This window comes from Tiliqua scincoides, chromosome 5 (genome assembly GCF_035046505.1).
Source record: "Tiliqua scincoides isolate rTilSci1 chromosome 5, rTilSci1.hap2, whole genome shotgun sequence".
Taxonomy (NCBI): Eukaryota; Metazoa; Chordata; class Lepidosauria; order Squamata; family Scincidae; genus Tiliqua; species Tiliqua scincoides.
The window spans coordinates 124,143,520-124,167,962 of NC_089825.1; the positions used below are offsets into that span (position 1 = coordinate 124,143,520).

The 24,443-nt window shown below is 50.0% G+C and overlaps 2 protein-coding genes across 5 annotated transcripts in view; both read left to right on the forward strand.

Annotated features, from left to right (window-relative positions):
- Positions 1-3,518: 3,518 nt before the first annotated feature.
- Positions 3,519-17,685, forward strand: LOC136653485 (uncharacterized). The gene is made up of 4 exons (XM_066630383.1): positions 3,519-3,792; positions 11,636-11,711; positions 14,952-15,409; positions 17,209-17,685. Exons 1-4 carry the CDS (start codon positions 3,519-3,521, stop codon positions 17,217-17,219), a joined length of 819 nt encoding a protein of 272 aa, XP_066486480.1. The 3' UTR covers positions 17,220-17,685.
- A 6,063-nt stretch (positions 17,686-23,748) lies between these two features.
- LOC136651745 (uncharacterized) overlaps positions 23,749-24,443 on the forward strand; it is a 37,549-nt gene continuing 36,854 nt past the window's right edge. For 3 of the 4 annotated variants that reach the window (XM_066628392.1, XM_066628393.1, XM_066628394.1), the window contains exon 1: positions 23,750-24,252. In XM_066628392.1, coding sequence (XP_066484489.1) covers positions 23,862-24,252 — 391 coding nt within the window. In that variant the 5' untranslated portion in view covers positions 23,750-23,861. Of the gene's footprint in view, positions 24,253-24,443 lie in introns of all 4 variants that reach the window. The other variant, XM_066628395.1, reaches the window with a different exon arrangement.

A 24,443-nucleotide genomic window follows, 5' to 3' on the forward strand; every position in this document is an offset into this window, starting at 1 on the left:
TTCAAACTCTTGCAGCATTTAACCAAAGCGATCTGTTGGAGCGGGAGAATTCAAATAGTCTGAGTGAGACAAGCACTTGTCTATGGAAACACAGGAAGTGGTTTAAGGAAGAAAAAACCAGATGCAAAATCAGAGAAAAGAAAGTGCTTCCAATGAATCAGGACAGCCTCTGTGCCTCCTCTCCCCACCTCTGCCCATTCTTTTAGAAGGACAACAAGGAAGTGACTTTCTTTATGCAGCACTTTATTATTGTTCTCATAAAGTTCTTTATGAGTCAGATGCTTTATTGTTCTCATAAAGTTCTTTATGAGAACTTGAAGGCGGCAATTGTTGGCTAAACTTGACTGGCCCACCAACCCCTCTCTCTTTCTGAGGAATATTGGGAAGGATCATCTTCAGAACACTTCTCTCTGCATCTGAAGGTCAGTGCCTTCTGGCTTCGTGTGGCTGATGTATGGGGGTCTTCCTAAAAAAAAACCAAAACTATATGATTTTGGAAAGAAAGCAGTGGCTGATTCTTTGTGCCAAATAAATCCGGGAGAGAAATGCAGTCTGCACATGATCAGATGCAGCTTGTTTAATAGCCTGACTTGCTTTCCCTCCCCCCCCCCACACTTGCCCCCCCACACTTGCATTACTTTGAATTTTCTTGCACTAAGTTTCAGTCCCACCTACTAATGGAAAATGAGGAGGAAGGTGTCTATGATAATGTAGTTCTGGATCATCTGTAGTGTCTTGAGAGGTTGATGTTCTGTAGTGGCCACCTATGTAGTTGGACTTGTATGGGGGGGTGTCTCTCTGAACCATTTGGTTTTTCTTGGTGGTGCATAACCAGTTTTTATGGTTTATTTTACAGATTATTTGTGCATTGTGTTATTGTGCTTCTTAGCCACTTTGTGGCTTTGTGAAAGTCAGGGTAAAAATGGAAAAGCAAATAAGGCTGCAATGCTATATACCAGTATTTACCAAACTGTGGGTCGGGATTCACCACTTTAAAACACAAGTGGGTCACAACCTGATTGTTGATGGGTCATGAAACTGACAAGCTGATAGATGACAATGTATTGAACCCTATGTAAGGTGAAACTGAGCTGCATGTGTGCATTTACTCATGAGTAGGCAACCATGCCTTGATACATTTCAGAGGGCAGGTCAATAGAACGTAACACCATCAGAATGGTCCTGATCTGATGAACACAGGCCCCAAAAACACCTGAGAAGGAAGCCCCTCCCCCAAGCTGACAAGGAGAATGTATTGGTATAATGCAGGGGTGTCCAAACTTTTTGACAGGAGGGCCGCATCATCTCTCTGACACTGTGTCCGGGGCCAGGAAAAAAAAGAATTAATTTATATTTCAAATTTGAATAAATTTACATACATTTACACAAATGTCTATATTAGAGATTAAACTTATATGCACTGGCGTACCTGGGGGGGCAAGTGGGGCAAAGGCCCCGGGGCACCGACCCTCCAGGGACACCTTGGAGCCTTGCCCCGCCCCCGCCCGGAGGGGGCACGCGCCGCTTTCACTCTGCCCCTGAGTGATGCCCTCAGAGGTGGAGCAGGAGCGCCGACTGAGCTGCCCCTCCCCTCCTCCTTTATAAGAGGATAGGGGAGGACAGGTGCCCTAGAGAGGCACTTATGCTCTAGGGCGCCCATCTCGTCTCCTCCTATAAGGAGATGGGGAGAGGGAACAGTCCAGTCGGCGCTGAGACGCTGCCTGGGAGGCAGCATCTGGCTGCCTCCCAGGAGCGCTCCTGGGCACCCCTGCTCCATCTCTGAGGGCGTCACTCAGGGGCAGAGCGGAAGCGGCGTGCGCCCCCTCCGACTTTGGAGGGGACACTCGCCACTTCCCGGCTGGGACACCCTGCTCCGCCGCTGAGGGCGTCCCTCAGGGGTGGAGTGGAAGCGGTGCGCGCCCCCTCTGACGTCGGAGGGGATGGGCATCATTTCCCATCTAGGTTGCCCTACTCTGCTGCTGAGGGCATCCCTCAGGGGCAGAGCAGAAGCAGCGCGTGCCCCCTCCGATGTTGGAGGGGACGCGCACCACTTCCCGGACCCCACGGAGCCTTCCACGCTGCTTACAAGCTGCACGGAGGTCTCCACTGCAGCAGTCTGGGGCCGCTGGGAGCAGCCCCAGACCGCTGCCATGGAGACCCCCACAGTACAGAAGGCTCTGTGGGGGCCTCGGCTGCCTCCTCCATTCCCCCTTGTTTTCAAAGGGGGAAAGGAGGAGGTAGCTGCGTGGAAGTAATTGTGGTGATGATGACATCACTGCAATTACTTCTGGGTCACGTGCGCAGGGGGGCGATGAAGGGGGGCAAAATGGGGTGTGGGGGCGGAATTCTGGGGGTTGCCCCGGGAGCAGGGACCCCCAGGAACGCCACTGCGAAGGTCTTGCAATAGTTCAAGACTTATAAAAGGCCTTGCACTTTGTGCCACTGCTGCATCACAGATGTGAAACAGCAAGCAGTGGAGGGAGCTCTCATTCCACAGCTCACGCAAGAGGTTGAACAGTCACCCTTGTTCTGAGAGCAGTTGCATCAGGCCAGCACAGGCTCCAGCAAGTTCCTGGAGGGCCAGAGCCTCATTGGAGACTAAGGGTTCCTCGTGGGCCGCATTAGGAGTCCTCGAGGGCCGCAAGTGGCCCCTGGACCAGGGTTTGGGCACCCCTGGTATAATGTATAAGCCCTATGGAAAGTGACTGACAGCCCAATCCTAACTTGCGCTGGAACAGGTAGGCCGGGGGGCCTGAGCTGTATCCAGCACAAGTCTGGGGCTGACTGAGGCTTAGCCCGAGGCAAAGGGAAAAAATTACCCGTACCCCAGGGAGAGCCACAGTAGCCCCAATGGGTCTACTTGGATCTGTGCCACCTGATGAGGTGGCACAAATCCAAGCAGCCTGGAGCTGCCCTGGGCTGCCCAGGAACAGGGCTAGGACCCAGCCTAAGTGCTGGTCCTGGCCCCACCTTCCGCTCCCAGTCTGCCCGCCCACAGGCTTGCCTGCCACTTGCCCTCCCCCTGCCCTGAAATGCCTCCATGTTTTCTGCAGACCAGGGGCGTGTGGTCAGGGGATGAGCTCCAGTAAGTGAACAGAGAATGTTCTCTGGTCATGCCTGGGAGCCTTTCTGAGATTCTCGGAGGTCGCAATACAGGCTTGAAAAAGTCCCACAGAGGTGTTTAAAAAGCACTTCTGGTTTTTGGGTGAACCACTTCCCGAAACCAGAAGTGATGTTTAAACACCTGCAGGGGGCTTTCTGAAGCCCATAGCACAGTCTCTGTGGGCCTCAGAAAGGCACTGGAATGAGGTTCTGGTCACATTCAGAGGCCCTGTTCGTCATCTGGAAGTGTTATGTCACTTCTGGGTCACTGAGCTCCGTGACGCTATGCCTCACCTGCAGAGAATGTCATGACACATCCCTGCTGCAGACACTTTCTGCTTCTACCTGCCTTTGCTATGGTTCATTCTTGTTTGCTTGTTTACCCGAGAAAGTTCTGCTTCTGCTGAAGCAGCACCATGAAGACCGTTCACGATCACCTGACGGGAGCCTTGGAGAACTTGCAAACAGAAAACCTGAAGAAGTTCAAGGCCAAACTCAATGAAGTGCATGTTAAAAAGGGCTGTGCAAATATTCCCAGAGGGCTGTTGGAGAAGGCGGATGTTTTGGACCTCGTCAATCGGTTGCTCAGCTACTATGGGGAGAAGTATGCTGTGCAAGTGACAGTCAATGTACTGAAAATCATCAACTGCAAGGACCAAGCAGAGAAACTCCACAAAGACACCACAAAGAGTAAGGAAACCACAGCACTTGGTGGAGTGGGAACATTGGTTGATCCAGATTATTTCATAATGGGAGTGCAGCTTGTGGTTGCTAATGCTCCACTGATAGATTCAGATAAAATAAAAAAGAGATGGAACTGGGTGGAGAAGAACTTTCTCAGCTGGATTAGGCCATAGGCCCATCTAGTCCAGCTTCCTGGATCTCACAGTAGCCAACCAAATGCCCCATGGAGCACACCATATAACAAGAGACCTCAATCTGGTGCCCTCCCTTGCATCTGGCATTCTGACATAGCCCATTTCTAATATCAGGAGGTTGCACATACACATCATGGCTTGTAACCCATGATGGAGTTTTCCACCAGAAATTTGTCCAATTCCTTTTTAAAGGCATCTAGGTGAGATGCCATCACCACATGCTGTGGCAAGGAGTTCCACAGACCAACTACACATTGAGTAAAGAAATATTTTCTTTTGTCTGTCCTAACTCTTCCAACACTCAATTTGAGTGGATGTCCCCTGGTTCTGGTGTTGTGTGAGTGGGTAAAGAGCATCTCTCTATCCACTCTATCCTTCCTGTGCATAATTTTGTATGTCTCAATCATGTCCCCCTTCGGGCATTTTTTTTCTAGGCTGAAGAGCCACAAAAGCTGTAGCCTTTCCTCATAAGGAAGGTGCCCCTGCCCAGTAATCATTTTAGGGCACAAGCCTAACCAGGTCTACTCAAAAGTAATTCCTGTTGTGTTCAATGGGACTTACTCCCAGGAAAGTGAGGTTAGGATTGCAGCCTTAGATGCACTCTTTTGCACCTTTTCCATTTCCACTATGTCCTTTGAATTTGCATGTTCTGTACACATATATATGTTTTATCTCGTTCCCTTCCAGGTGTTCGTCGCCCTGTTCAGACTCTAGTGCGACCCACTGGTGCCACCTCAAGAAGAAATGGTGAGCCCCTCCCCCCCCCCGTTCAGATACTAGTCAATTCTCAAAGTGACTGTTGTGTTTGTGAGTGCTGCGTCTTGGTTGCAGCATCTTTGGCAACAATTCACTTTGGCCTACACTTTGATATCTACACTATTATGAATCTGTATCATTTGAGAAGTGTCATGACCTTCTCCAAAGAATCTTGGGAACTGTAGACTGATGAGATACTAAGAATCTTCTGTTAGAAACCCCTGGTCTCCTTTCACAATACTGTGGTTCCCACAGCTCCAGTTCCCACTCGGAAGGAGTGGATGGCTAAGAAAATAGCTTTAGGTCTGTGGTGCGGACTTTTCTCACTTCAGTGTGGGTTTTCTGCAGTATCGTATATAGGGAATGATTTGTGCAGACCACAGGTAAGACCCTCTAGAACAGTGTTCTTCAAACTTTTTCGTACCACATCCTTCAGTCTCGGAAGACTATGGTATCGCACTCTGAATGGTGGTTCTGGAACAGTGTCCTCTCCAGTGTGCAAAGCCTGGGTAAAGTAGATATGGAGGATAGACTGTTTCCCATGCAGCAAATCCCCCCTCTCCACGTCACTGAAATGGTCCAATGGAAAGGCAGAGGCCAATAAGGTTGGTTCCAGCAGCGTTGCAGGAGTTGCCAGAATGTGACTGTGTTCAGCCATGAACTGCCTCAGGGACTTCGGCTCCGGATTTTGCCTCGAGGTTGACTCCTGAAGCCTTTTCCATAACTGGATGTAGCCACAAGGCAGTGGAGGTTTGGGATCAGAGTTTTCCTTCTCTCAGATGAGCTGCCTTCCCAGTCTATCGAGTTCCATCTACCCGGTGGCTGTTTAGTCGCCTCTTACAAGTACAGCCAAACTGAGGGCCTATTCTTATCCCCAGCAACCCCATAAATAAATAAAGTATGAGACTGGGGACCCACTGTCGATCCCACCCCCCTCCTTGGTGCAGATCTGCCCACCCAGTCCCTGTCTTCAGGTATGTTAGGGGCAGAAAGAGGGCAAAGGTAGTTATGAGGCAGGCTTTGAAAGGTTACTACAAACCCACAAAAGAGGCATTGCGACCCATTGGGGTCCTGATTCACAGGTTGAAGGACGCTACTCAGAAAGTTCTGGAAGTTTAGGTGACATGGCTCCCTCCCACTCACCCATACTCATTCTTGGCATGGTCTAAGGGGGCAGTACCAGCACCTTCCCATTCAGGGCTTTTCTGATGTCAGAAAACAGCAGTGGGAAAGACTGCCTCCTAGTGGAGAGCCATGTTTCTCTCATTCCATTTCTTTGACATTTTGCAGGTTTCTAATGGGACTTTGTATTTTAAAAAGCCTCAGGGCACAATCCTAACCAGGTTTACTCAGAAGTAAGTCCTATTTTTTCAATGGGGCTTACTCTCAAGAAAGTGTGGTTAGGATTGCAGCCTCAGTTTTATTTCTTTGTTGTTCCATGGTTAGGAAAAGCCTTTTTTTCTTCAGTATCATGATTATGAAAATAAAATTTTAATCCTTCTTTCAGGACCTACTTTAAAACTTCGAAAGCAAGCTGGACCTCTCACATCCCCTCCTGTCAGCCCATGGAGCACCATTGCACCAGCCAAGGTGCCATCTGCTTCCAAGGCTACCAAGTCTGCTGCTGCTTCCAAGGCCTCTGCCTCCAAGGCCTCAAGGTCTACATTGGCAACCTTGAAAGCCACCTCAGGAACCAAGCGTTTGGCATTAAAATCCTCATCCTCAAGAGCGTCATGCTCAAAGGCTACTAAGCACCCCTTGGCCTCTCGTGCCGCTGCCGCAGCACACTTATTGGCTTCACGGTCATCTGCAAACAAAGAAACCAAAAAGAAACCAAAGAAACCAAAGACCCCATCTTAGGGCTCCATCTGCAGTCACACATTCTTCACAATCTCAACAATATTCAATCAATCAATCAATCAATCAATCAAACCTTTATTAGGCATAAAAATTAACAGATAATATCTCTAAACAATCCAATACATAAATATATGTTAAAAAAGAGAAATAAAGATGAAGGTTAAAACACAACAATTTACTTGTGAGGTAACTCCAGATTGCTTAGGACCAACAGATTAGCCCGCTTCAAGTTACTCAGGTGTAAAAATTTCGCAACTGGAAGAGTTCAGAATCCCCTGCCAACAAAAATTGTAGGCAGACATTCTCAGGAAGACCTTTTTTAGTTCTTAACAATGGGACAAGGTACTGGTGTCTGGGTACTTGATTGCTAACACAGTGCAAAACAATGTGTAAAAGAGAGTCTACCTCTCTAAGGCCACAGTTACACTCATTCTTCCTTGGGGCATTTCTAAACCTGCAAAGTAGGTCTTTAGAAGGCAACAACTTCTTTAGAAGTTGCAGTGAGCTAATGTAAAAGCCCCCCCTTGCAAAGGGGCACTCCAAGAAGGTCAGATGTTGTTGACCAAATAATACAGTTGTTGACCAAATGTATTATTAAGGTGGAAATTCAGGGGCGAACATTTTTTTTGTGCTGCACCCAAAATCTCTTGCCTTTCTATATCAGTTAATCTTGTTATCAGGAGCCTAATAGAAACCTCAGGTGTAGCAGCTCCTTGTAGATCTGCCTCGATGCCCATTTATCTGATTTTCTTATAGAAAAGAGCTAAGCAGAGAGATAACAGTGTTACCAAAAGGGCTGTTTTGTTTAGGGGAATTAGTACACTACCCTTATTGGGAACCTCAAGATCGCAGGCTGGATAACAAAACGGCGTGATGCAGAGAAATTCCCTTTTAGCTTAAGGAGGAGACTGAGAGAAAGATAACTTTTAATAAAAGATTATATTTTTATTACAAAAGCCCAAAGGTAAACATAATGCACATGGAAAAATGATAAGTCTTGGTCCTAGTACTTGCATCTGGTGTACCTAGCTTTTTATGGTGGTTGCACGTAGAGTGTATTTGGTGCATCGGAGGAGATTAGAAAAAGGGAAGGTTGCAGGGCAGGATTTTAGGGGTCCCTCGTCTGCCAAACCCAGTTGCTAACTAAAGATGGGGAGAGAAGGGGAGAAATAAGGGGGGGGGAGAAGGGAAAGAGTTTCAGGTGCCAGATAGTTACCTGTCCTGTGAAGCAGTTGGATGAGGGGAGAGAGAGTCCTATGGAGGACCCTCTGATTCAACACACAAGTTGGTCCTTGGAGGGGGGAGCAGAGAGAGTGAACATGTGGCAAAGCCCTCTCTTAAAAAGGGTTTTTTTCTGACCTGGAGGACCTGGATGTGACCTAGAGCTGACCTGGATGTGCTTGCTTACTACACACAGTGGGGTGCTTGAAGTATGTAAAACAATGAATGATCAGGAAGTCAGTTATCAGCAATGGCTGGCTTCCTGGGGGGGACGGACTTACCACATACAGTAAACCAGGAAGGCAGTTCAAATCTGCATACGGTACTTAAGCAGTGATTGAGTTAAACAATACACGGAATAGGAGACATTGAAACAATGATTTACTCTTCCAGACTTGTCCCTAGAGAGATGGCTGTAAGATGCCATGAGCTTGTGGCCTGTATGAGAAGTTTAATGTGTTTGCATAAACAGTGTTTGGATTAGGAGACACTTTTTGCATATACAGTGATTGGGTTAAAACAATACAAGGAATATAGTGTCCATATGGAAAGGGGAGGTTGTGTAATCCACGAGCTTGTAGCTTGACCAGGGTTTTTGGAAAAGTGTGCTGGGAGAAGGGTGGCCTGCATGATGTTTTAGTAACATAACCAGACATAAAATCACAACTTAAAAGGAAAAAGGGGATTTTCACATAACAACAGCGGGTCAGTCAGTATCCCTTTTAACAATGGGTTTTGATCAGCCCTGAAGTACACTTTGGCCCAGTATTTTAAGAAACTGGACCATGCTAGAAACTCCAGCCTATATTGGCCTGTCTCCAGGCTCAACAATATTCTTATTCCAATATTCCAGCCCTTTAAACAGCCTGTGCAAATAGGTTCCTAGCAGTGGCATCATTAGGGTTTGCATTACCTGGTTTGAGAGGCCAAGGAGTCACCCTCATGATGAATTTCCTCCCATGTAGTGGGTGGGGCAATGCCTTGGGCAGTGGGTGTGGTGACTTACTATTGCCCGGCCACCACTGGTTTTTTTCCTATAACGTTTGATAGAATAGAGATATTTCAACACAATTTGTTTCATTGCATTCTGCAAGAAAGCGCACATTGATTGATATATAACACGGTAGCATTATTTGAAAATACCAAAATTAAAAAAAACTTTCACCAGTAGTGGTATCACCCTCCCCCCTTTGCACATCACGCAGTGTGGCCCGCACCCCCTAGCAACGCCACTGGTTCCTAACTGGAACTTGAAAGTCGGTCCTCAATTTTTCTTGCAGAATAGAAAAACTGTTTATTTTGTAGAATAATCACAAAGAAAACTTTTATTTTGTTTACAAAAGTAAAGAGTGTTTTATCTGGCTGGAAAAAAAAATAAAGTATTTATGGAAAAATATGTCTCATGGTGATCATCATAGGAGTTTGAGATTCAACCGTTGTTAAGATGTGCATTAGAAGAAAAACCATGATTAAATTTGGACACTGAAATTGTACAAATCTGATTGACTTGTTAGAATTGGTGAGGCTGGGCATCAGTGGTCCAAAGGTCAAGGGAATAATTCAACCAAGTATTGCAGCCCCCTCCCCGAGTCTAGCATTGCACAGATATTTTGTGCCTTTGCAGAACAAACACCTTGACAGAGCCAACATTGAGCAAGGAACTGAACCCTTCAGTTCAGTTCCAAACAGTCCGATTAAAAAAATATATACAGACACATAACCATGCAGGCTTCCATCTCACTGCAGTCCCTGCAAATGTACCTGGGGGTGAATCCCACTCAATACAATGGGACTTACTTCTGAGTGATGTGTAGGATTTGGGCTGCTTGTGTGGGAAAAGGGGAAGAAAAGCCCTAGAAACAGAGCACTGGATTGCGTTAGAAAGCCGTTAGGGCCCAATCCTAACTAAAGGCAATCCACAGGGTTCAGCAATGCTGGCACACGCTCCACTGTATTCTGCGGGTGGCCAGAGACCATCCGAGGGCAGAGAGATAAGTTTAGTTTATTTACATTACTCAGCTCCTGCATGGGCCCCAATGGGACAATGTGGACCTGCGCCAGCTCTTTAGCTGGTGCTAGTCTGAGTAGAGACGTGTCGGGGCCAAAATGAAGGGAAAGGTATTGGCATAGCCAATTCCACTGATAGGTGCCCTCCACCCACCACACTCCCTGGTCTCCCATCCCTCCCCCATTCTGCTGCCCCCAGTCCCTGTCACCACTTATTTGCTCCAGCAGACAGCAAGCATGCACAGTCTCCAGCAGTTGTGCTGGTGCCTCTCTGTGCTTGCCAGTGGAAGCTCCAGTTCATTGGCAGAATGTCATTTCCACCTGTGGGCAGGCACTTAGGCTGAAGGAACTCAGGTTCTGCCAGCCAGCAGCCTGGTTAGGATTAGTTAGAATTGGGCTCCCCGTGACTTAAGTCAATTTGGATGTGCACCCAAACAAGTGCTACTCAAGTGTGTTTCCGTGGCTGGCCCATCCATGAGGCTGGCAAAGGTGGCTGTCTCAGCTGTGGGCTGGCACAAGGTGCCTTCCTCTGTCCACCTTCTCAGTCCCACAGCTCCTCCTCTGGATTGGAAAGGGAAAGGGGGGTGGAGAAGAAAAGGAAGTGTGGAGGGAAGGACAGTAGTGGCTAGACTCTCTTCCACACTTCCTCTTCCCCTTTACCCCCCAATTCATTTTCCAATCCAGAGATAGGAGCAGCAGCGGAAATGGGCAAGTGGAGGTAGATACCCCCCATCTCTGCAGGAGGCCTGAGTTGGGAGCCTCAATTGGTCTCATGGATGGGTCAGCCCTAGCAACAGAGAAGTAATTTCCAGCTTTCAAATCACTCGTAAGTATGCTTGTCGTTTGCATGGCAAGCAGAGCCTCTGAGAGGAATTTTATCAGGGGGTACAAAGTTTCTTTTGGGACCCTTTGCAAAGGGGGAGGGGTGAAACAGAACAGTGAAGGGTGGTGATGGGTGAGCAGAATGGGGCGAAACAGGGTAGGGTGGAGGGTGGAGACAGCTGGAAAAGTCTTTGGAGCCCAGGTCTACCCACTCATGTGGAATCAGCAGCGAGATACAGTAATATGGAAAACCAAACACACTCCTAAGACTCCTTAAAATCTTTTAAATAGAAAAAATCATGCAGAAAATTAGCATCATCATATTGAGGCTCGCACTAGAATGGAAAGTGTGTCCTGTGCGGACCAAAACTTTCTTCTGCAGCAGTGGTAGCCCTGCAGCTATTTCGCTGAGCCCTACACTTGTTCATGGTAAGCAGATCCACAAACCAAAGAGCTACTGTGGCAGGCCAGTTTCCTCCCAGATTGGACACTGTGTTATGTATACATGCACAGTGCATGCATACATAAGGAGTGTCACATACACATTCCTTGGCCCAGCATGGATGGCTTATCAGTAGCTGCAGCTGCACACTCGTGGTAGCACCCGCCAGCATCCCATGTGGGCAACAAGTATGAGTAGAAAGGAAAGTGTAAGATACGAGGAAATTTCTGGGCCCCCTCCTTTGGCTCTCGGGCCCCCTTTTTGACCCTTGGCCCAGGTACAAATTACTCCCTTTGCGCCCTCTCCTAGGCCCTGATGGCAAGCATGGGGTCAAACTAGACTTGCTCCCTCAAGAAAGGCTGTAACATGCAGTGGTAGATGGTTTCTGTGCAGCCTTGAAATGCCTGGCTTCCCCTACACTTCCCAGGTCTGCATCGAAAAGAAAATAATTGGTACACCTGTTTAAGTTCCTGGTGTGGACGTCTCCACTGATCTAATTGCTTCTTATGACAGGGAGGCAGTCTCACCTGGGGCCCTGTATCCCCAGTGATGCATTTCATTGAGCGCCACCAGAAGGAGCTGATCCAGCAGACAGCCATGGTGGAGGGAGTCCTGGATATGCTGTAAGGCACCGTCCTGGATGAAGAACAGTATCAAAAAAATATCTTCAAGGGGAACCAATCAGGAAAAAATGCAAAAGCTCTATATTGTGCCAAGCTCCTGCAAGGATAAGCTGTATGAGGCGCTGAAGGCCAAAAACAAGTTCCTCATTGCAGACCTCGACCAGCAATGAGGCAGCAAAGAAGACATACTGCTCCAGGGCACAGCAAGTCCAGCTCTGTCTGTCCTGCAGCTCTCCTGGTGCCATCGCCTCTCTTCTCCCAACCACTCTTGGAGCCCCTGAGCCAGCAAAGAGGCTGAAGGGGACAGAAAACCTCTGTAGCCAGATCACATGCAGCAAGGTGGCTCACTCTCTCTCACACTCACACACACAGGGGCAGATGCTGTAGCAACAGAGGGGATTGCTTTAAAAAAACCCAGGGAGTGTTTGCAAAATCCCCTCCCCCCAATGGTGTAGGCTCTCCATGCTCCAACCTATGGAAACAAAACAGCCCAGCAAGTCTTTCCAGCAAGCAAAGCATGAGATTTAGGCTTACAATCTTCTCCACACTTTCCTGGGAGTAAGCCCCAGTGACTACAATGGGGCTTACTTCTGAGTAGAAACACATAGGCCTGGACTCTTAAAAGCTCAGCATCCCACCTGTGAAAGAAAGGAGGGCAGCTGGCAAAGGGAGGGCTGAGTACAGAGCGGAACGATTGATAACAGCTGCCTTAGTTTCCTTCCAGCCCCAATGTCAGGCTGCAGCATATTTGCTTAACTCTATGGAATTTAGCACAACAGGTTTTAGTTAATGTCACAGAACAGAACTAAGGCAGATAAATAGGCTCCACCTGTACATAGTAGCTTGTTAAAAGTACAGGTCTGTAACATTTCCCCAAATGCAGTCACATACCATGGTAGCATCAAGTCTAATATATTAAAAATAAAATATTAAAATGAATGGGGACCCACCTGAAATTGGCTCACGACCCACCTAGTGGGTCCTGACCCACAGTTTGAGAAACACTGATCTAGTGAGTTCACAGCAGTTCTGGAAGTGATGCTTCAAGGCCCTCAGAAGGCCTCTGTGTGGCGGGAGAAAGGTGGCCGGAGGGTGAGGAAAGCACTGCTGCCCCTGCAGGTATGGCGCCCTGGGGAATTTGTCCCCCTTGACCCTGCCTTGGTACACCAGTCTCTCAAAGCATATGGCCCACGTGACTAAAAATGAAGGTTAGCCAGGCTTTCACCACTCTAGCTATAGGGAAAGGAGCACAGCAGACAGAACTGCACATATTAACTGTCTGACCACATGATTGGGAAAAAAAAATATTTTAAGTTGCTGAGGGCTGGATAAAATCTTGCTATGAGCTGGTTGTGGCCACCAGGCCATAGTTAGAAGACTCCTGGATTACAGTGTGACAATCAAGTGTGCCAGAAGCCATGAATTTTGAGCTCCAGAGAAACAGGCTCTTTGTCCACATCTAAACTGGTAAGGAAAAGTGTACTCCTTTGTCAGCAGTTGAGTCCAGAGCCTCTCATCATAGAGTATAGGGAGGAAAAAATTACTTGGTGGATCATGGCAGCCCAGTTCACAGCCTTCAGGGATCTGGGTTCAGGATCCCTGAAGGCTTCCTCCTGTGAGCAATGTGTTGGCCCTGCTCCACCTGCTCTCCAGTGTCCCAGGACAGCACCCTCCTCTGCTGCCTGCCACGCAGTGGCATCACTAGGCGGGTGCGGGGGGTGCAGGTTGCACCAGGTGACATGCACAGAGGATTGACACGCACTGGGGGGGTGACACGCTAAAATCACGGTGGTGAGGAGTAACCCCATCATATTATATACTGTTGGTTGCAGAATTTCGACTGGAATGCAACTCAAAAATCCAGAGTGAAACCTCCTTTCTATCAAGAGTTATGGCCAAAAAACGAGAACAAAAAATGCATGGAGCCCTATGGAAAGAGAAAGTGAGCTGTATCATGTGTTTACTTGCAAGTAGGTGAACTTGCCTTAGTCTGTCGGAAAGAGCAGGCTGAGAGGAATCCAACGACACCAAAATGGTCCTGATCCAATGAATGCAGCCCCCTAAAACACCTGAGAAAGAAGTCCCTTCCTCCAAGCAGATGAATGTATTGAGCCCTATGGAAAGTCAAACTAAGCCTCATGGTCACATTTACTCACAAGTATGCAAACATGCCTTGGCTGTTGGTCAGGCCAGTCTAAGGGGAATGTGAAGCCACCAGAATGGTCCTGATCTGATGGAACTGGAGCTCAACAAATGCTCCAGAAAGCAACCTCCCCCCTCTCCCACTAAAAAGGATCAAAACACAGGCTTCAGCTGATAAAGTGAACTTTTTGCAAAGTTCTTGCAAAGCCAGGTGGATCTTGACAGAGATCTGGTTTAAACAGAAGTTCTTACATTGAACTGGGCACTGGATAGGTCTGAAAATCTGACTGGTTTTGGAGGGGGGTGTTATTGCAGGCAGGTTACAGAGGAAATTCACTTGGTGGAACAGGGCTGGCTTCTGTTTGTTTAATTATTTGTTTTACTTTAATTATTTAGACTTATTTATTTTAATTTGCCTGATGATGTCATTTCCACCATGACATCACTTCTGGTGGGTCTTGGACTGATTGTCATTCTAAAAAGTGGGTTCCAGTGCTAAAAGTTTGAGAACTGCTGCAATACGGTGTTAGTAAGTTGACATAGTTAGTAAATTAAGGGGTGTGTGTGTGATACCACTAGTGACCAAAATAACTAAAATCATAATTTGGAGGAATAATACCATCATGTTATATATCAATGTGTAATTTAATGCAGAATGTGTTCTATCAAAAGGTACAGCCAAAAAACCAGTGGGGGTGGAGTGATGGTACATCACCATGCCCACCACCTGGGACTTTGGCCCACCCACTGCAGGGGGGGGTGACGTGCTGGCCTCCCGTACCAGGTGACTCAAACCTTAGTGACACCACTGCACTAGTCCTGGCACCTGGTGGGCTGCTGTGAGATGCAGGAAACTGGACCAGACGGGCCTCGGGCCTGGACAGTGGGGCCTCTTCCTCTCTGCCCCCTTCCTTTTCCAGTGCGAGGAGTGGAAGGAGAAGGGGTTGCAGAGGAGGCAAGTAAGTGATCAGAGATGCCGCCTGGAGCAGCTGCCTCCGCTGGCCTCATGCACAGGCTGGCCTTGGGCGGGGTGTCTCCTCTGAGCTTCGAAGCTCCTTCCTCCCCAGCCTGATCCCTCCGCCCCGTTTTCCGTGGGAGGGATGCCTTTCCGCCCGCTCCTCTCCTCCAGTTGCTAGAACTACTGCGAGTGCTGCGCGTCTTGCGCGCGCAGCGGGACCGGCAGCCGGAGAGGAACGCGCAGAGGGAAGCGCCGCGGCTGGACGAGGAGGGGAGGCGGCTGCATCACCAGGAGCCGGGCGAAGGCTGGGGCAGCGGCGCGATGCCGGGGACGGCGCAGGACCAGCTGCGGAACGTCCTGGAGGAGCTGGAGGAGCAGGAGCTGGAGCGCTTCAAGTCGACGCTGAACCAGATCACCGTCCGGCCGGGCTTCGAGAACATCCCCCGGGGCCGGATGGAGAAGAAGGACTCCACGTACCTCAGCCACCTGCTCGTCAGCTTCTACACCGAGGGCTACGCCCTGGAGCTGACCGCGGAGGTGCTGGAGGCCATCAACCGCAAGGATCAGGCGGTGCGGCTCCGCCAGGCCGCCAGGATAGGTAAGGGGACGCGAGTCCCGGGCTGGGGCCGCAGCCTGGCCGTCCTGGGGCGGAGGGCGGGAAGGAGGAGGTGAACTCCCCGGGCGGGTCCCGCATGCTCCGGGTTGGAGGGCCCCGACTTCAGCCTCGGTGGTGGGACTGGGTGGGGGCTCAGCCATCGGCAGGCTGCTCACCTCCCTCCCTCTCGCAGACGTGGAGGCAGGACCCGCCTGCAGCAGCCCTCCTCCCCCTCGGGCGCCCCTCCCTCCCCGTCCCGCCCAGACTTCGCCCAACTCCTCAGCCGCTTTCCAGCACTGGCAGAGCTGTGCCGCTGGGGCGGGCTGCACCCGGCAGATAGGGCGGGGCGGGGCGCGGCGCAGTCAGGGAGGCCTGGGGGGGGGACTTGTTCCGTTCCCTCGGAGCGGCATGTCTTTCTTCGCCTGCCTTCTTTGCAGTGCTGCAGCTAACCGTCCTGTTGCCGGTTCAGAGCAAAATGATGCCCCTTCCGGGTTTGGAATTCATACCCACTTTTCCAAAAGCGAGAATTAAAAACTGTGCCAGTCCCGCAGCACTCGGCTACTGTCCGTCTGGGACAAGCCCTGCGTGGGTGGCGGGCAGAGCTCGGGCCCTGCAGCTGCCTGGGGGGGGGGGAAGGCTGTGGCGATGCCGCCACCCGCTCGCTGGCTCGCAGCGGGCAGCACTGGGGCAGGCAGGCAGGCGGGAGGAAGCCGCGCCTGGCCTGCTGAGTCCCCTGTCCTATCCGCACTTCCCTGGGAGTAAGCCCCACTGACAGAAGGGGACTTACTTCTGAGTAGACGTGCCTAGGATCGGCTTTGAGTGAGTTCTAGCCGGAGGTGGCGGCGGTGGCAGCAACGCGCCTCCTCCTCCTCCTTACCTCCCTCTGCTACAAGGAGCGAGGTGGAGCCGGTAGCAGCCCCACAGAGTAAGCTCCCTCGCCTCAGCGCCCCTTGGTGGGGCGGCTGTTGGTTCTTGGGGGGGGGCTGTGGTACCAGCACTGAGGTAGCCCACAAAGTTCTCCCCCAGCCCCGCCAAGTGGAGCTGGCACTTCTGGCCAGGAAGTTCCCCGCTTAGCTTCTACCTGCAGACGCTGCCTCAACTGCTCTGCCAAGGGCGGGTGGATGGGTGGGTGGCCTGCCCCACACACCCCTCGCTCTCCCTTCCCACCCAAGTGAGGGCAACCCAGGCGGGGCTTCCCAACCCCCCTCTGAGGGGCTTCCCTACTCCCTCCCAGCTGGAGGCTGCTGGGGCGGTGCAACAGTGTAGACCAGGGCTGTCAAACTCATTTCATATGGAGATCCACATAGCATTCATGATGCCTGCTGAAGGCCGGACATGATGTCATTTGGCAAGAAGTGATGTCATTTAACAGGTCATAACCAACAATAAACACTTTTTTCTCACTTAGGAACTCATTAGCTGCAAAAGACAAAAGGGAAAATATACAAATCTTGATCATATTTCAAGATATGGGAGAGCCCAATTTTCATGTGGGCTGCCCTTTCAGCAGTACCTCAGCACTGCACAGCAGCTGAAAGCCTGAGGGCTGTATAAAAAGCTTCCGTGGGCTGCATCTGGCCCCTGGGCCTTATGTTTGACATCCCTGGTGTAGACCTTAGCCATGCGTTCAACTTAGACTCAGCTGTACTCAGCGATACAGCGGACGACTGTTGCCCCCATAGTCCAAGTTTCGCATGGGAGTTGTTGCCCCTCCAGCAGCTGTAGCCCAGTGCATCTGCTACCTCCTACACCTCCTTAGCTACGCCACTGTTTCTTTATCTTATTTTTTCTGCTCATTGCAGACCTGCGATGAAGCATCAAAGAAGCAAGGGCCCTACCACTCCTGGCCACAGGAAGTCCAGCGCTGTCCACCCTGCAGCTCTCCCAGTGCCCTCTTTTCTCCCAGCCACTCACTTTGCTCCAATTGGAATCACAGGAAAAGATATTAATGCTTTTATACGATGAGGAAGAAAACACTTGCAATCACAGGACTACTATAGGAATAACAACTGGATAAAGCCACTCTACAATGACATGGAATCAGAATAGCCATCAGCCCTCCTTGAATAAAGTATGCACCTAAGAATTATCCCCATATTGCAGCTGGGGAAGACTGAGGCTGAGAGGGAAAGGTTTTGCCAAGGCCATCTTGTGAGTTCACAGCAGAGGTGACATTCAAACCCATGAAGTCCTGATTCGAAGCACCAGCTCTTAGCACCAGCTCCTAAGACCAAAATATTTTAAATCTTGGTATTTTCGAATAAAACTATCATGTTATATATCATTTGATGTGTAATTTTTTGCAGAATGCAATGAAAGAAACCATGTAGAACAGTGTTTCTCAAACTGTGGATCGGGACCCACTAGGTGTGGATCGGGACCCACCTAGTGGGACCCACTAGGTGGACCCACTAGGTATTGAAATATTCATTTCAATATTTTATTTTTAGTATTTTTTTTTATTTTTTAGACTTACTGCTACCATGACATGCGAATGCATTGGGGAAATGTTAAGATCTCTGCTTTTAACAGGATACTTTGTATATGCTTTTAACAATGACAGTAAATGGGACTTACTCCTGGGTAAGTGGGGTAGGATTGCAACCTTGGATTGTCAAAAAAAATTTCTGCTTGATGATGTCACTTCCTGTCATGACATCACTTCCGGTGGGTCCTGACAGATTTTCATTCTAAAAAGTGGGTCTCAGTGCTAAATGTTTGAGAACCACTGGTGTAGAAATATCTCTATTCTATCATAGCCCAAAAACCAATGGGGTGGGGCAATGGTGCATCATCACACCCACCGCGCAGGGCATTGCCCTGCCCACTGCATGGGAGGAAGTCCCTCATGGGGTGATGTGCTGGTCTCCCGCACTGGATGACACAAACCCTGATGACACCACTGCTTCTTGCCAAAAGGTTCTGCTCTGGTTGATAAGCACAGAAGCAATGGGAGGGAGTGATTCCCCTCGCTGGCCAACTTGTAGCAGTGATTCTTCCAGGTTGAACTCAAGCTACATTGTTGCCTATGGCAGAATATCCAAATGGAGTAAAAGTCACTGTCTTTTAGACTCTTCCTGCCAAAATTCCCCAGTCTCCAAGACTGATCTGTTTATTTGATTGAGAAAGAAAGCATCATTCAGCAGCTCTGGACTCTTCTTAGATACCTAAAAGTGAGATTGAAGGCGCAATCCAGAAGCACCTTTGGGCTAACACAAATCCCTTGCACTGGCCCAACATTGTTGCGAAAGTGCTATAAAGCACTTTCTCGCCAACATAAGGGGAGATAGGCCAGCACATGGATCTACACTGGCCTTCCCCCACCAATGTGGGCCCCAGGGATGGTTAATTTGTGTTGGCCAAGCTTGGCTGGCACAGGAATGTGGGGAGGAGGCAGGTGTTTTGGGGCAGGGGAGGGAGGGCAGTGGGTGTTCCAGGGAGCAGGCAGGTGAGGAGCTGGAGATGGGGCCAGGATCCAGCACTTATGCCAGCCCCATTCCCAGGCATCCCAGGGTAGTCCCAGGCTGCTCGGATTTGCATCACCACCAATTGGGGCTGCTGTGGCTCTCCTTGGGGTAAGAGGAAAAATCTCCCCTTGCCTTGGGGTGACCTACAAGCAGCCCGATACTTGCGTTGGATACAGTGCAGGCCTGCTGGCCTGCATGTTCTAGCACAAGTTAGGACTGGGCTGTGAAATAATAGTGTCTGTGGATTATTAAAGTTGCAGTGTGCCTTCTGGATTTATTTTTAAGTAAATGCAACTTAAAAAATTAATTTAAGGATTGGGCTGCATTCATTTTGTTTGGTGGTGTGCTAAAAGAGGAATTTGAGATCAGAGAGAGTTTCCCTGTGGATCAGCCTGGCCTTGGGAATATCTTTCTGCAGTTTTCTCTGTTTCTGCTGGTCATTCCTAGGGATGGTCTTTCACTGAGGTAAGTTCCGAACAGAGTGAGTGTGGAGAGGTTTTTACCTTTCCTCTCATTCCAGAAGGTGGGAGTCATCCAATGAAATTATTTCAAAACTAGGGTCAAATAGATTCAAAATTGACCAAAAAAAAAAGAAACCCAACAAAAATAGAGACGTGTCGAAGCTGTGCACGTCCATCTGCTCATTTGCCTGACAGTTCCTCCTGCTCTCTGTACTCTGGAGTGGAAGAGGGGTCAGAGCAGAAGAGGAAGTGTGGAGGGGAGGAGTATACAGAGCTAGAGTAGCTTGGAGATGCTCTAGCCCAGGGGTGTCCAAACTCTTTGGCAGGAGGGCCACATTATGTCTCTGACACTGTGTCAGGGGCTGGGGAAAAAGAATCAATTTACATTTTAAATTTGAATAAATTTACATAAATGAATATATTAGACATGGAACTTTTATGAATGCATGAAGGTCTTGCAGTGGCTCAAGGAGCTCTTTGGCTTGTGGATCTGCTTACAGTGGATGATTGTAAACAATGGCAGATAAATTAAATGAGTTCTTTGCATCTGTCTTCATGGCAGAAGACCTCGGGCAGATACCGCTGCCCGAACGGCCCCTCCTGACCAAGGAATTAAGTCAGATAGAGGTTAAAAGAGAAGATGTTTCAGACCTCACTGATAAATTAAAGATCAATAAGTCACCGGGCCCTGATGGCATCCACCCTAGAGTTATTAAGGAATTGAAGAATGAAGTTGCTGATCTCTTGACTAAAATATGCAACTTGTCCCTCAAAACAGCCATGGTGCCAGAGGATAGGAGGATAGCAAATGTCACGATGATCTTTAAAAAAGGAAAGAGGGGGGACTCGGGAAACTATAGGCCGCTCAGCCTAACATCTATACTGGGTAAGATGGTGGAATGCCTCATCAAAGATAGAATCTCAAAACACATAGACGAACAGGTCTTGCTGAGGGAGAATCAGCATGGCTTCTGTAAGGGTAAGTCTTGCCTCACGAACCTTATAGAATTATTTGAAAAGGTCAACAGGCATGTGGATGCGGGAGAACCCATACACCAGGGGTGTCCAAAGTTTTTGGCAGGAGGGCCACATCGTCTCTCTGACACTGTGTCAGGGGCCGGGGGGGGGGAAGAATTAATTTACATTTAAAATTTGAATAAATTTACATACGTTTACATAAATGAATATATTACAGATGAACTTATATGAATAAATGAAGGACTTGCAATAGCTCAAGGCATATAAAAGGCCCTGCACAAAGCAAGGCTGGCCTTTCCTTTGCTGCCGCTACTGCATCACACATATGAAACAACAAGCAGTGGAGGGAGCTCTCATCCCACAGCTCATGTGAGAGGTCAAACAGTTGCCCTCACACTGAGAGCAGTTGTGTTGGGCCAGTGTGGGCTCCAACAAATCTCAGGAGGGCCAGAGGCTCATTGGAGACTGGGGGCTCCCTGAGGGCCACTTTGAGAGGCCTCAAGGGCCACATGTGGCCCCAGGGCCGGGGTTTGGGCACCCCTGCTGTAGACATTATATATCTGGACTTTCAGAAGGCGTTCGACACGGTCCCTCACCAAAGGCTACTAAAATAACTCCACAGTCAGGGAATTAGAGGACAGGTCCTCTCATGGATAGAGAACTGGTTGAAGACCAGGAAACAGAGAGTGGGTGTCAATGGGCAATTTTCACAATGGAGAGAGGTGAAAAGCGGTGTGCCCCAAGGATCTGTCCTGGGACCGGTGCTATTCAACCTCTTCATAAATGACCTGGAGACAGGGTTGAGCAGTGAGGTGGCTAAGTTTGCAGACGACACCACACTTTTCCGAGTGGTGAAGCCCAGACATGATTGTGAGGAGCTCCAGAAGGATCTCTCCAGACTAGCAGAATGGGCAGCAAAATGGCAGATGTGCTTCAATGTCAGTAAGTGTAAGGTCATGAACATTGCGGCAAAAAATCAACACATATAGGCCGATGGGTTCTGAGCTGTCTGTGACAGATCAGGACAGAGATCTTGGGGTGGTGGTGGACAGCTCAATGAAAGTGTTGGCCCAATGTGTGGCAGCAGTGAAGAAGGCCAATTCTATGCTTGAGATCATTAGAAAAGGTATTGAGAACAAAAATGCTAATATTGCCGTTGTACAAATCGATGGTAAGGCCACACCTGGAATATTGCGTCCAGTTCTGGTCACCACATCTCAAAAAGGACATAGTGGAAACAGAAAAGGTGTAAAAGAGAGCGACTAAGGGTGCAATCCTAACCCCTTATGTCAGTACTTTCCAGCCAATGGGACATGTGCTGCATCCTGCAGCTGGATGTCATTCACGGAGACCTCCTCAAAGTAAGGGAATGTTTGTTCCCTTACCTCAGAGCTGCATTGCCCTTATCACAGTGCTGACATAAGGGGTTAGGCTTGCACTCTAAGATGATTATTGGGCTGGGGCACCTTCCTTATGAGGAAAGGCTATGGCATTTGGGCCTCTTCAGCCTAGAAAAGAGACGCCTGAGGGGGACATGATTGAGACATACAAAATTATGCACGGGAAGGATGAAGTGGATAGAGAGATGCTCTTTACACTCTCACATAACACCAGAACCAGGGGACATCAACTAAAATTGAGTGTTGGAAGAGTTAGGACAGACAAAAGAAAATATTTCTTCATTCAGCGTGTGGTTGGTATGTGGAACTCCTTGCCACAGGAGGTGGTGACAGCATCTGGCCTAGATGCCTTTAAAAGGGGATTGGACAAGTTTCTGGAGGAAAAATCCATTACGGGGTACAAGCCGTGATGTGTAGGTGCAACCTCCTGATTTTAGAAATGGGCTATGTCAGATGCAAGGGAGGAACCAGGATGCAGGTCTCTTGTTATCTGGTGTGCTCCCTGGGGCATTTGGTGGGCTGCTGTGAGATACAGGAAGCTGGACTAGATGGGCCTATGGCCTGATCCAGTGGGGCTGTTCTTAAGTTATTGTGTTTCATCTTGTTTCCTCTAGGTTTACTGTTGCCTTCATATTTAATCACCCCCTCACTTACCATGAATTTCTGAAACTGCCTTTTGATTCTAGTAACTAAGGACCCACTCCTATCCATTTTTCCAGTGCCAGTGCACTGGGGCATGCACTGTATCCTGTGGTGTGGAGGCAATCACAGAGGCCTCCTCAAGGTAAGGGAAGATTTGTTCTTTCCTTTGTTCTGTCCATTTCAGCTGGACTGGTGCTGGAATGTTGGAAAGGAAAGGCCCTTCATCATTTACCTGAAATCCATGTCCCATATTAAGAGATCACAACAGTACTCACTGTTTAGTACTATTAAAGTTTAAGAGAATTTGGTGAAGATAAATGCATGAGACTTGTTTAGCTCTGGTTTATCCTCCCCCCTCCCCTTTCAGAAGCAGAAAGCTGTTCTTCACCTCATGGCAGTGGGGATTCACAGGAGAAGGGGAAGCTAATGTAGTGGCCCCAGTGCAGTACATGGGGGGGGGAATGTTTATACCCCCAAACCTTGGCAGCAGCCTTGCCATCAGGAGGGAGAAATTTGCAACCCCAAATCTAGAGAAAGCTGGGGCTCCTTCCTTACCACACCTCCCAGCTAAAGTCAGCCCAAAGGACCAGGGTTTCCTCAGCACAGAGCCTGGATCCCAGTCTGGGAAGCCAACCGACCAGCAGCCAACCCCAGCCCCTCTGCACCCACACTTGTCTCGGTTAGCAGAAGCCCTGTGCAGACATCAAGGAGGAAGGGGAAAAGCTCTGTGTTTGGAACAGGCTCAGCCAGCAGCATATCAAAGTGATAAGAGTTTTCTAAAGAAAGGGAAAGGGTACTGACACCAACAGAGGACAGCAAGTGCTTGGGCACAGGTGAAAGACAGGTCCTAAGGTGCAAAAGCAACATGAACACAAAATCCTGAGCTACTAGCTAGACACAACCCTGTTCAGATGAGCACAGCGGCAGATCTTCAGCATTCCCCTCCAGCCTGGGAGACTGGCTGGATCCCACCGTACATAACTGGACCCTGTGAGTGTCAGAACCAACAACAGCCTGGTGCGCAGCCTTCAGGGCTCCGGGTTCAGAGGGCCCCTCTGCCCCCTGCAGGCGATGTGCCGGCCCTGCTCCTCTCCAAGTGTCCCAGCTCAGCGCCCTCTTCTCCCTCCTGCCAAACTTCCTGGCCCCTGGTGGGCCACTGTGAGCTGGATCAGGGCCTGATCAGCAGGGCTCTTCTGAAGTTCCTCTTCCTCTCTGCCCCCCTCCTTTCCCAGTGCGGGAGTGGAAGGAGAAGGGGCTGCAGAGGAGGCAAGTCGGTGATCAGAGATGCGCCTGGAGCAGCTGCCTCAGCTGGCCTCACGCACGGCCGGCCTTGGATGGGACAGTCTCCAGCGGGCGGCTTACGGAGCTCCTACCTCTCCATGCCTGCTCCTCGCTCTCCGCGGGGCCGTGGGAGGGGCGCCTTTCCTCCCGCTCCTCGAGCTGCCGGAGCCCCGGGCCGCTGCGAGCCTTGCGCGTCCTGTGCGCACAGCGGGAACGCCAGCCGGACATGGACACGAAACCGGGAAGCGGCTCGGCTGGACGAGGAGGGGAGGCCGGCGGGAGCCGAGAGCCGGGCAAAGGGCTCTCTCTGGGTCGCGGGTGGCTGCCGCTGGGCTGGGGCAGCGGCGCGATGGACGAGACGGTGCGGAAGCTGCTGCGGGGCGCCCTGGAGGAGTTGGAGGCGCAGGAGCTGGAGCGCTTCAAGGCGAAGCTGAGCGAGAACGCCGTCCGGCGGGGCTATCGGAACATCCCCATGAAGTGGGTGGAGGGCCTGGACCTCAGCGACCTGCTCATCCACTTCTACGGCGAAGACTACGCCCTGGAGCTGACCGCGGACGTGCTGGAGGCCGTCGGCCGCAGGGGGCAGGCGGAGAAGCTCCGCGAAGCCGCCGGGCTGCGTAAGGGAACGGAGGCCTGGAGCTCGGCGGGAGGGGCAGGGCTGCAGCCTGGGCGGGTCCCTCATTCTGCGGATCGGGGAACCCCGAATTCAGCCTCGGTGGTGGGACGGGGGGGCTCAGCAACTTGCTGCCTTCCCTCTTGTAGACGGGGAGGCAGGGCCTCCTGTGCTCGGCCACAGCCCTCCCAACAC

What these genes read in the sequence shown, in the direction of transcription:
- LOC136653485 (XM_066630383.1), top strand. Translation starts at nt 3,519, where the DNA reads ATGAAGACCGTTCACGATCACCTGACGGGAGCCTTGGAGAACTTGCAA. An exon ending in CCACAAAGACACCACAAAGA is followed by an intron (nt 3,793 to 11,635) that starts GTAAGGAAACCA and finishes CTGTATCCCCAG; the next exon opens with TGATGCATTTCATTGAGCGC. An exon ending in GAGGGAGTCCTGGATATGCT is followed by an intron (nt 11,712 to 14,951) that starts GTAAGGCACCGT and finishes TTTCCGTGGGAG; the next exon opens with GGATGCCTTTCCGCCCGCTC.